The following is a 12,688-nucleotide window of genomic DNA, read 5'->3' as shown; positions in this document are numbered from 1 at the left end:
GAAAGTGGTTCTGCACTTTGCGCCATCGCTGCTCCTCATGGGTCTGCCTTGGTTTAGCAGCTGTAAGGAAGCAGCAGAAGGGCTTGCCCCTATGCAGGATTAGGGGCCTCAGGGTGACTAGTGGGGGGTCCCCAGCGAGGACTGACTGAAATCACCCCAGCCCCACAACAGAGGCAGCAAGCAGCTTGACCTACAACATTCCGCCCCCGCCCCACACACACACACTCTGCCCAGAGGGAGAGCATCTGGGGACGCACCAGGAGAACACTTGGGGCAAGGGAGCAGCCTGTGATAGCAGGAGTCAAAGGAGGAAAGGTAGTGTGTCCCCCCAGGAGCACGAGAACTAGGCAGAGGCAGGAACTGGCTTTTCCTCTCCCGGCTCCTCTCCGTCTTCCCAGGAAAGTCAATATGCCCCGGGGTGCTGCAGGAATAGAGCTGGGCAGGGCTGTGAGCCAGGAACATCCTGTTCCCCGCCCCCGATAGCTCCTGCTGCCCCTTCCAATCTCTCTGTCCTTGTCGTCCCCCTCTACCCTCTCCTTCTGGCTGGGAGACCTGGGGATGTCCCATTCCTGGGGATGTTTCCTTTCCCATAGCTGGATTGGTTTCTGCTCCTGGTATTGGTAACAAATGCCATTTGGATCTAGTGTGACCGGATAACAAGTGTGAAAATTTGTGATTAAGGGGGGGGGGGGGAGAGGGTACAATAGGAACCTATATAAGACAAAGCCTCAAGTATCAGGACCGTCCCTATAAAATTGGGATATCTGGCCGCCTTATTTGGATCCAAATTTTCTGCCCCCTAGTCTTTGGGAGTGTGTTGGGGGGGACCAGTTTCTCTAGCTATGATACAGACATGGCATTGTAAGGGTTACGGTACCCAACATGCACTATGCTTAATCGCACAGCTGGGATTCTGATGGAAGGGAAAGATTTTTTTTTAAAGTGGAATGAATATAAATTAACAATCGCTAGGGTCAATCTGCTATAACAACGCCCTCCTCATGTAGTTAATCCATGACTGAAACTAATGGGTTTTTGTGGGGGGGTGGTTCAGAGCTGGGGTTTGGGGGGTCCAGGTTCAGAGCTGGCACTCTGGGTATGTTGTGACTGGAGCTGGGGAAGCTGGGGGCAATGTCTGAATTTTAATATTTTGTGTACGTCTATAGAAGTGGTTCTCAACCTTTCCAGGCTACTGTACCCTTTTCAGGAGTCTGATTTGTCTCGGGTACCCCCAAATGTCACCTCACTTAAAAACAACTTGCTTACAGAATCAGACCTAAAAATATGAAAGTGTCACACAGCACATGGTTACTGAAAAATTGCTTCTTTTCTCTTTTTGACCAGGTAACTTAAAAATAAATCAATTTGGAATTTAAATATTGTACATACTTTTCTGTGTATAGTACATAGAGCAATATAAACGAGTCACTGACTGTATGAAATTTGAGTTTGTACTGACTTTACTAGGGCTTATTATATAGTCTGTTGTGAAACTAGGCAAATATCTAGATAAGTTGATGTACCTCCTGGAAGACCTCTGCATATCCCCAGAGGTATGTGCACCCCTGGTTGAGAACCACTGCCCTATAGTGTGGGGAATATTTGCAGCTGGGGGTTGGGCCTCTGGCAACAAGGTAAGTTCTGTTTTTATTCATTTCTCTTTTCACACCTGCCTTGCTAAGGTTGGACTGCAATGGAGACAAAGTCTAAGGGCCACATCTTGCTCTGGGTATGAATCCCAGGAATGCTGCATGGGCAACTGCAACACAGGAAATCTGCAAGCTGTGAGAGCGTTTGTAGTCATTTGTAAATATATATATAAAATCTTTCCCTTCCCTGATTCTTCCAGGAGGGGCTGCAAGAGCATCTGTGCTGTGCCAGAAACGAGCAAAGAGAAGCCAAAGATGACAAGGAGAGGCAAAGAGCAGAATGGCCGGTGGGTGCTCAGAGTCGTTCTCCCCACCCTGGCACCGAGGTTTGCCTGGGATCAGAGCGCCTGGAGTGATGTGGCAACCGCAAGGACCCTCCTGCCGGCCTCAGCCAGGAAACCATCCCCACTGGAATCCAGGGAGGAGGGTGGGGTCAAGCATGTGGAGGATACCATGATGCTCTTGGGGAACATTTGCCAGTGTATGGGCCTTGTCTGTGAACTGGCCCAGAGGGACCCTGCCCAGAGGCTGCTCAGATATTATAGTGGCTGGGATTTCTCTGGAGTGTCTAGGGAAGATGAAAAGAGGAGAGAAAATGTGGGCTGACTGGATGGAGATTTTTGGCTCAGGGCAAGTTGTTGAGGTTTTTGTCCTGTTGCCATTTGTCCCTGCCCTGGGCCCTCCATCCTTCCTGTTCTAAATGAACTTCCCATCATACAGCACTAGGGACCCTGGGTTTTAGCCAATATCTCGCCCATCTGCTGGGAGGCACATGTAGGATATTCCCCTGGTTACCTTGCCACCCTCTCCCTGTAACTGCAGAAACAGACAGAAGCCAAGAGGCAGAAAATCATCTGGGAATGGAAGAAGCTATGTGGATTTCTGGAGGAGCAGCTTCCTGCTTTCCTAGCTGGAAGAGCTAGACAGAGCAATTGTCACGAGAGGGGATGAGAGGATCTCTGAACTGTCCCTGGAGATTTTCCTGCTCAGTGAAATGAGAGGAGAGAATGGATAGGAGCCACTGAGCCAATTCGTACAGGTGAGACTGTGCCACTGTAATGATAATACACAGCATTTCTTTTCTGAAACTTTTTATTAAGGCAAATATACAATAAAATGTTAGCTTCCTATATCATACATGACTTATTCAGGATCATGTTAATATTCAAAGAACCTGGCTAAAGATTCTGACTCGTCAACTGGCAAGCCCTCCTCCTCTGAGTACGCTACAAAGGATGACCACATTTCTAAACACCTGTCCTCTTTTTGGCACTTCTCTTGTGTACGTACTTGGTGTGAAAGCTGTTCCATTACAAGAAGAGTCCATATTTTACAATACCACAATTCCATAGGATGAGAAGTCATATTTTTCTAGTAATAAGCAACACTTAGCCTTGCTACTAACCATAAAAAAAAGAAATTAATTTGTCATTCTTTTTAAAATGTACATCCTTTAATGGACTTTAAGGAAACAGGTCAGGAGATCTCTGGGAAGCTGTCATTTTGTTATAAGATGATTCTATGTAATAATTGCCTCCCCAAACTGTCTAGTTCCTGGACACAACCACCATATGTGCAAGTACGTTCCCTTTTCCTCACCACAGTGCATCCCTAGCAGTAAAAATATGATTGATCTTAACTTGAGTCAAATGCCATCTATACAGTAATTTATAAAACATCTTTGTGAGCTATAGAAGTTGAAGATGTATATGTATATCCCCTTTCCCACTCAATCAATATCAATATTTTTGCCCATACCCCTCTCCAATCTTTTCATCTTGGTTGTTTTCCTATCAACATCTTTTTCAATCAAAATTGTATATATCTTAGAAATTAAACCTTTTGTTCCAGGTTCCTCCTGGATAAACTCCTCAAATGTGGTCAGAGGTCTAGACAGAGACATCTTATATCCAGATTTCACAATAGAATGTTTGATTTGTAAATACTGAAAATATGGGCTCTTAATTATTATTAGCTATCTCTTGGTATGATTTCAAATCAGGACCCAGGAACAGCTGTCCAAACTAAGTTGTCTCAGCTCTTATTCACAATGCGTAGTCACTTTGATATTTCCTAGTGATAAATTTGTGACTAGTAATGAAAGTAGCGACGGGAGAGGGCCTCAGGTAAAGGAATTTTTAAAAAGTTGCCTAAAGCTGCTAAGTGGCCTGGATGAATGGGTAATTTTTTTTATTTTTGGTGACCTACATTTCTTTGTAATCGAACAGTTACTATCAATAGCTATATTTGGGCTCTTGTCTTGTTCGAGTTCTACCTAGCGTTTGGATAGTCTGTTGGTAATGCAATTGATCATAAGAACGGCCGTTAATGCAGTGGATCAAAGGTCCACTGACAGCAGCCAAAGCCAGGTGCCCCAGAGGGAGTGAACCCAACAGGCAATGATCAAGTGATCTCTCTCCTGCCATCCAGCTCCACCCTCTGACAAACTGAGGTAGGGACACCATTCCTTACCCCATCCTGGCTAATAGCCATTAATGGACTTATCCTCCATGAATTCATCCAGTTCTTTTTTAAACCCTCTTATAGTTCTAGCCTTCACAACCTCTTCAGACAAGGAGTTCCACAAGTTGACTGTGCGCTGCGTGAAGAAGAACTTCCTTTTATTTGTTTTAAACCTGATACTCATTAATTTCATTTGGTGGCCTCTAGTTCTTATATTATGGGAATAAGTAAATAACTTTTCCTTATTCACTTTCTCCACATCGCTCATGATTTTATATACCTCTGTCATATCCCCCCTTAGTCTCCTCTTTTCCAAGCTGAAAAGTCCTAGCCTTTTTAATCTCTCCTCATGTGGGACCCTCTCCAAACCCCTAATCATTTTAGTTGCCCTTCTCTGAACCTTTTCTAATGCCAGTATATCTTTTTTGAGATGAGGCAACCACATCTGTACGCAGTATTCAAGATGTGGGCATACCATCGATTTATATAAGGGCAATAATATATTCTCTGTCTTATTCTCTATCCCCTTTTTAATGATTCCTATCATCCTGTTTGCTTTTATGACCGCCACTGCACACTGCGTGGACATCTTCAGAGAACTATCCACGATGACTCTAAGATCTTTTTCCTGATTTATTATAGCTAAATTAGCCCCCATCATATTGTATGTATAGTTGGGGTTATTTTTTCCAGTGTGCGTTACTTTACATTTATCCACACGTCTTTCAATTGTGATGCATAATAATAATAAGCCAAATTAGGGAAAGCTAGTCCACCCAATTGTATAGGTTTATTCAGTACTTTAGAACTCCCCCTTTGTCTTGTATGATTCCATATGAATTTTAATAGTGCACCCTGCCATCTTTTTAATGTCATTTCAGGCATACCAACAGGGATGTACTGAAACAAAAATAACAACTTTGAGAGGACATTCGTCTTTTATGAGTCTACCCTACCTAGCCAAGAAATTTAATATTTGTTCAATTTCTCCAACTCTTGTGTTGTTGTTTTTTCCCACAGTGGAGGGTTATTTGCCTTAAAAAAAAGATTTTACAATATTTATTCCTAAATATTTAAAAAATGTCTTTACCCATTTAAATTTATGTCGCTGACAGCAGTTTGTTTTGTCTCTTTCAGGAATATTAATTCCTAAAATTTCAGATTTATCATAGTGTATTTTGAAGCCCAATGCCTGCCCAAATTCCAGAGTCAATTCTTTTCTATCATTTTTAATGATGCTTCTGGATCCTGCAAGTATAACAAGATATTATCAGAATAGAAAGCTATTTTCGTGTTCTAATCCAGAAGACATTTTGATGCTCTTTACCAAGAGACTGTTTCTTACATTTATGGCAAATGGCTCCATTGCCAGAGCAAACAGGGTGAATAAGGGACAATTCTGTCCCTTACCCCTAGACAAATTAAAAGTTGGGGATTGATGACCTTTTTAGCCAAGGCAGACGCACGAGGATGAGTATACAGGGCCAATATGCCTGTAGAAAACATTTCCAAAACCAGTACTTACCAAAATATGTCTGATGTATTCCCCTCCAGCCACTTGAATGCTTTCTCACCATCCAAACAATGCAGCACACAGGAAAAATTGCTAGAATTAACGTTATAAATGAAGGCTAGATTTACATTAGACCTAATTTCTGATGCCCTGGTTTTGGTTCATTGATTTTTGGTCTCACACAGTTGTTGTTTGCTGGGCATGATTTTAACACAGTCCTTGAGTTATATCAGTAGCCTTTTTTGTTTGGACTAATTCAGTCTTCCTGTCTCTTTTGCATCTTTTCCTGTCCATGTTTGTTGTTGTAGGTTACTGTGACATTTTTATGAACTTTCACTCACTTTTGACCGTTAAGCTCACAATTAGGGTAAATCATCACAACAGGGGATGACATGTGCCAGCACATTCCACAGGAATAAACTTTTGCGTTGGGCAGTGGCATGTCTCAGCTACTTCAGAACCATCCAAGAGTCACATTAACAAGGCCTGTGACTACATACACATCTTCAAATATCAATAACTAGGGCCCTACCAATTTCACGATTGTGAAAAACGAGTAACACAGGCTGTGAAATAAGCCCTTCCCTGTGAAATCCAATCTCTCCCTGCTGCTTGGAGCACTCCAACCAGGGGGTCCTAGCTCCAGCTGGGCTGGGGAGGGACAGGAGCTAGGACCCTGTTCATCCCCTGCACAGCTGCTCTCAGGGGGAGCTCATACCCACCTCCACCTCCGGGAACCTCCTGCGGTTGCAGGAAGTGCCACGGTTTCTGCCTTCAGAGTTCAGCTGAGGGTGGCAGTCCTGTGAACCCCCTACAACAGGTTTGTGATTCCCCCTACAATCCTCTTTTGGGTCACGACCCCCACGGTTACACCACCATGAAATTTCAGATTTAAACATTTGAAAACGTGAAATTTACCAATTTTGCAGGGCCCTATCAATAATTTATTCAAATTAAGAGGCAGATACACCATGTGAGAGTGGGTTTTGTTTACTATAAATTGTTAGAAAATTCAATCCCACTTATTTTGTTGACATTTTTTAAAAGTTAAACTTGCATTGATGAAGGTTTTGTTTGTTTGCTTTTTTAAATCTTGGCCTTTTGAATAAGAAATTGGGAATAAGGAACCAATTTTAACCTCTGGAATATTATTTGCATTCATAATTCACCCTCATCTCACTTGTTTACTTTCTTCTGGAACAGGATTTCTTCTTCCCAAACCTGACATGATTTCCAAGGTGGAACAAGGGGAAATGCTGTGGGTCCCAGATCTCCAGGGCTCCAAGGAGAGGGAGGTCTTGAGAGGTACCTGTGCAGGAGTCCTTTAAACTGACTCAGAAACGATTCTTGAATGACAGAAACAGCTTGGGGTCCCAAAAACGTGTTGTTGCCTGCCCCACTTCTGGATTGTACCGAGCAGGTGTTGTATCCTCCTGGCAGATGTCACTGATGTCTTCACATCCACCATCACTGTCACCTGGCAGCACCTCCTTGCCACCTGAGATGGGACGTAGAGGTTCCATCCTCTCTATTCTCTGGGAAAAAATTTTTGGAGATTCTGATTTTTTTTTTTTTATCTCCCGACAGTTAATTTCATTTGTGTCTTCCCCAACAGATCCACCAACACATTTGCTCTGCCCCTTTCTGAGGTTTCCCTTCCTCCCTTTCCCCACCCTCCTGGCACAGGGAATGACTCGCATCTAGATTCTCTTTCTATCTCACCAGGTGATGGGATGATGAGAAAGTATGAGGAGGAGAATCCCCAGCAGGAAAGACCTGAGCAAGTGGAACAACACTGGACATTACTGGGAAGATCTCAAGGGAATGTGTCCTCAAGTCCTGAGCAGGATGCAGCTTGTGAGAATGAGCACAGGCCAGAGAACCATCAGGATAAACTCCCAGTGCAGGAAGTAGGTAAATCTGTTCATTATGGGGGAGGTTGCAAGGACCTTGAGAGAACAACAGTCCAGCAGAGAATCTCCATGGGAGAGAGAAAAACCACATGCACCAATTGCGGGAAAAACTTCAAACGGAGATCAGACCTAATTAGACATGAGAGAATCCACACAAGAGAGAGACCCTATAACTGTCCTAACTGTGGGAAAAGCTTCAACGATAGCTCAGCCCTTACTTTACATCAGAAAACCCACACAGGAGAGAGACTGTGTAAGTGCCTCAACTGTGGGAAAAACTTCACTCGCAGCTCACTCCTCATTGAACATCAGAGAGTCCACACAGGAGAGAAACCCTATAAATGCCTTGACTGCGGGAAAAGTTTCAGTGTTAACTCAGCCCTCATTAGACATCAGAGAGTGCACACAGGAGAAAAGCCTTATAAATGCCCAGACTGTGATAAAAGATTCAATGTGAGTTCGTCACTTAAAACACATCGGAGAATCCATACGGGCGAGAGACCCTATAGATGCCCTGGCTGTGGGAAAAGCTTCAAGGAGAGATCAAGCCTTATCAACCATGAGAGAATCCACACGGGGGAGAGACCCTTTAAATGCCTTGACTGTGGGAAAAGCTTCAACCAGATCTCAGCCCTTCTTCTACATCAGAGACTCCACACAGAAGAGAGACCCTATAAATGCCCCGATTGTGGGAACAACTTCCGTGTGAGATCAGCCCTCATTAGACATCAGAGAATTCACACAGGCGAGAAACCATATAAATGCCTTGAATGTGGGAAAAGCTTCAATGTGATTTCATCCCTTTGTACACATCGGAAAATTCACGTGGGAGAGAAACCATATAAATGCCCCGACTGTGGGAAAAGCTTCAATATTAGTTCATCCCTTATCACACATCAAAGAATCCATATGGAAGAGAGACCCTATAAATGCTCCAGCTGTAGGAAAAGCTTTAATATTAGCTCATCCCTGATTAAACATCAGAGAATGCACACAGAAGAGAGACCCTATAAATGCACCAACTGTGAGAAAAGCTTCACTCAGAGCTCATACCTTATTAAACATCAGAGAATCCACATAGCAGAGACTCCTATAAATGCCCCAGTCAATAGCCATAGTAAAAATAAACCATTTCTTGATTTCCCTCCGACATTAGTGACGTTTGGTTCCCAAATATGTGGCTGCCCCTCTCTGGGGTTAGGATACAGCAGCAGACAAACCTGAACTGATGAGTGACTCTGGTTCTGTCTGTCTGGAACACCCCAGGCAGAGCAGAATACCTGATCCACTTTGCCTCATTGCTGCAGGCCTGGCTGCTGAGGTAATGTGCCTTTCCGCCTTCTACCTGTTGGGCAAAGGAAGAGAAAAGAACTCCTCTGGAAATTCCCTCTCCCCTTCCCTGCCCTTTCATGGAGATTAGCAGAAGAAAACTTGGGCCCAGTATTCACTCTAGAGACCTGTTTCCATCTCTCTTCTTCCACCAGCCCATGGGCTGGGCTCTCACACTTAACTGGAGTTGTTCCCTGCAGTGGGGTGTCCCTGAGGGCTAGTAACTCCTTCTCTCCCCAAATCCCCCAGGGTGCTTGGTTTTCAGAGGATCAGATATTAACTGACCAGGAGGGATGGGTGTTGGGCAGGTAATGGAGAAATTTAATGTTTGGAGCTGATGGAGATGGGAACCAGAAGCAGTCAGATGCAGAGTGTTGAGGTTTCCAGTGTGTGGGGATCATGGAATAACAAGGGTGGAAAGGGATGGGATTAGGAAGGTACTTCTATATTTCAGCCCCTCTGCCCTTTTCCCTGTCCTCTCAGTATTAAGAAAGCATCACTGAAGGGACACAAGAACTAAGGGTCACCAAATGAAATTAATAGGCAGTAAGTTTAAAACATACAAAAGGAAGTATTTCTTCACACAAAGCCTATGGAACTGTTTGCCAGCGGATGTTGTGAAGGCCAAGGCTATAACAGGGTTCAAAACAGAACTAGATAAGTTCATGGAGGATAGGTCCATCAATGGCTATTAGCCAGGATGCGCAGGGACGGTGTCCCTAGCCTCTGTTTGCCAGAAGCTGGGAATGGGCGACAGGGAATAGATCACGTGATGATCACCTGTTCTGTTCATTCCCTCTGGGGCACCTGGCATTGGCCACTGTCAGAAGACAGGATACTGGGCTAGATGGACCTTTGGTCTGATCCATTATGACCATTCTTATATGATTTCCAAAGGGACATGTGGGCCAGGCCCACCTCAGCTTTAGCCTCCAGAGGTTTGTCTAGAGTAAGAAAAGTGGTGAGGGTTAGCTAGCATGTTTCGCTCTGATCCTGACCAAATCTCCAGCACTTTCCCTATCCTAGACCATCGCTGAACATCTTCTGTATATTGTTGCTTCGTTAGCAGAGTGATTGAGTCACTCTTAAGATTAAGTATGCTCTTTCAGGACAGAGTGACTCATTTCCAGTTATTCTCACACTGATCTGAATTGTACTGAAGAACATTACTTTTTGTACCCTTCCTTCTATTTCCAAGATGTTTCAATATAACACAGAGCAGGAGCAGGGCTACATAAATGTGTTTTTTTCAGAATCTGTGGTACTTGAAGGTGATGGGGTGAGTCAAAGGGATTCCATTCTTCCCCCAGTGGCATTGTGATCCCCTTTTTCCCCCAGCAGCATTAACTTCTATGGCTCAGACGGGAGCTATCTTCTCTCAGTACTACCCCTTCACCTCCCAAAGGGTCACAAGGGAACATGATGTGAAAATCTATTTTGATTTAAACAACAAGGAGTCCGGTGGCACCTTAAAGACGAACAGATTTATTTGGGCATAAGCAATTTTGATTTAGAGTCATCAGATGTAACATGCTCTGGGGTTAAATTTTATGTGAACTTCATACCCTTCCCCTGTAATGTGGGTTTCTCTGTCTTTCCATTTGGTCACATAAGTGGATATTAGTTTTCTTTGACAGGCTATCGCTGATACTTATTATAGTCGTCTTAAGACAAATTACCATTGGTGAGAAAAGTCATTTATTCTGTGTTTTTCCTTGCTCCAACCTTTTGCTATGAGATTTTAGTGTTTTTTGAACCATGGGAATAATAAATAATCATTGGCACAAACACTGATGGGCAAATGTCAGTCCCCATCCGAAAGGCAAAGAATGAAACAGAGCAGGAGATGACTGCATGATCCCTGCAGTGACATGGGATGGAGCCAGGTGTGGGAGATACAGCTGTGGGATAATGCAGCATTTGTACAGCTGATGCTGAGAACTTGGAACTCATTACACGGGACAGAGAGACAGGAAATATCCTTGTGGGGTGAAGCCATCACTGAAATGCAAAGAGTGTAAGTAACATGAGAGGTGAACAAGGGTGTGGTGGGGGAGGGCAAGGGGTTACCAATTCCTGGGATGAAGCTGGGCAGAGGTGGGAAGAAAATGGGGATTTTCAACATGCCTGTGTAGCCCTGAAGTCAGGCCCACCTAGTCACCAAGTCTACAGGGAAGGGAAGACCCTCATAGCCCAGCAGGGAACCCTCCGCCTCCCCATCTCCTACAGTGTCCTGTATTGGTATTAAACATCATAATTGCTTCACTTGTCCTGCCCACATCAGGGGACTTTTAGATTCCTCTGCAATGCACAAAAATGCCTGGGCTCCTAGGTTACTGCTGTAAAAGTTCCTTTGATGCCTAAGAGCAGGCACCCTGCTGCTTAGCTCTAGCTGCTCAGATGCTTATCTCATGCTGAAGCTCCAAGCCCATCCTCAAATTGAGGGAAGATAGGTGCTCCTCTGCATCTCCTGCCTGATCCAGGAACTGTTCTCTGAGAATGCCTATCTCCCAACAAAGTGGGAGCAGAACTATCACCTTTCACCCAGGGGTTAGGTTGCACACCTGGTATGTAAGAGAACCTGGTCGATTCTCCCCTCTGTCTGGGGAGGTGAAGAGATCTGTTTAGGGGTTTCTCACCTTTCCGGTGACTACACCAACCACTGGATTATAGAGTTATTCTTTATCAGGACTGGTTAATATTCAGTTATTTAATTAAATGGAAACAATTTCTACACGAGAGACCCACATCAATTGGGTATTGCTAGACAATTCCTAGTACCTCTATGCATTCTGCACTATGTATTGGGAACTAATAAAGATAATTTTATTTTCTAAACATAGGAATGTATTAAGTGGCAAAAAGCAGTGCAGAAAAAGGACGTTCAAAAAAATGCAGGCAATGTAAACAAAGCTTTAACATCAATTAACAGAGCGGAACTTTAAAATTGGAAAGGCAGCAAATATTTCTGTTCATTTCAGCAGGCAAATGCAGGCTGTTGTGGCTACACATGGGCAAACCATGCTTTGCACAGGTCAGTGTACCTGAAGCTGTGGTTTTCCTTGCTGTCCCCCAGCATGGAGTGGTCGGGGTTAGGATGTCGCCTGAGATGCTACACGGAAGACTGAGGATGTAGGGAGCTGCTAGTATGGAGTTCTCCAAGGACTGCGAAGGGTGGGGAGTCTGGGATTTTTGGACCTGTAGGTCAACTGGTGTCTGCAGCATTTGGGTCTGCTGTTTGAGAAGATCTATGTTGTCCAGGTGCAACTCCCTCTCCTTGTCCTGTTGGGACTTCTCTCTCCTCTCCTCTCTTTATTTCTCCCCAGTCTTGGTCATATTGGCCCTCCAGGCCCTTTGCTCACAGGCCATTGCAGCACTGGCTTTGCAGGACCTTACTGACTATGCCCTCCCTAGTCGTCTGCTTTCTCCTCATCAGTGTCACGCATTCTGGGGGGGTAGAGAGGAGACCCCTTAAGACTGCAACGGCAGAACAGATGATTAAACACAGATATGTCACTGGATTTACAGTCACAATGGAAAGAGAGAGAGAAGGCTCAAAACTCCCATCCCTTATTCCCAAGAAGAAAGTTTGACATCAGCTGTGGAGCGCCTCCGCACTGCACCATTCTGCAGCCCCAGTCATAGTGTGTATGGCCCCACGAGTGGTGAGTGAGGAGGTAGGAGGAGGAGGAATAACATTTCAGTCCCTATTCCATGGGAACAAGTGCAAGGCAATGCCACTGAAGACTGACACGATGTTCCACAGGTGGTGGTGGTTTTAGCTGATCTCTCACTCCTGAGGGTAACAAAGGAACAGAAAG

General features: G+C 44.4%; 1 protein-coding gene across 1 annotated transcript in view; it reads left to right on the top strand.

Moving 5' to 3' along the window:
- The window catches only part of LOC116824951 (uncharacterized), a 40,293-nt gene extending 27,923 nt beyond the window's left edge, over nucleotides 1-12,370 (top strand). The window contains exon 6 of the mRNA XM_075072054.1: nucleotides 7,628-12,370. Within this exon, the coding sequence (XP_074928155.1) occupies nucleotides 7,628-8,762 (1,135 nt within the window). The 3' untranslated portion in view covers nucleotides 8,763-12,370. The remainder of the gene's footprint in view (nucleotides 1-7,627) is intronic.
- The last annotated feature ends 318 nt before the right edge of the window (nucleotides 12,371-12,688 follow it).

This window comes from Chelonoidis abingdonii, chromosome 13, assembly GCF_003597395.2.
Source record: "Chelonoidis abingdonii isolate Lonesome George chromosome 13, CheloAbing_2.0, whole genome shotgun sequence".
NCBI classification, from domain to species: domain Eukaryota; kingdom Metazoa; phylum Chordata; order Testudines; family Testudinidae; genus Chelonoidis; species Chelonoidis abingdonii.
This window is presented reverse-complemented; position numbering and strand designations above follow the sequence as displayed.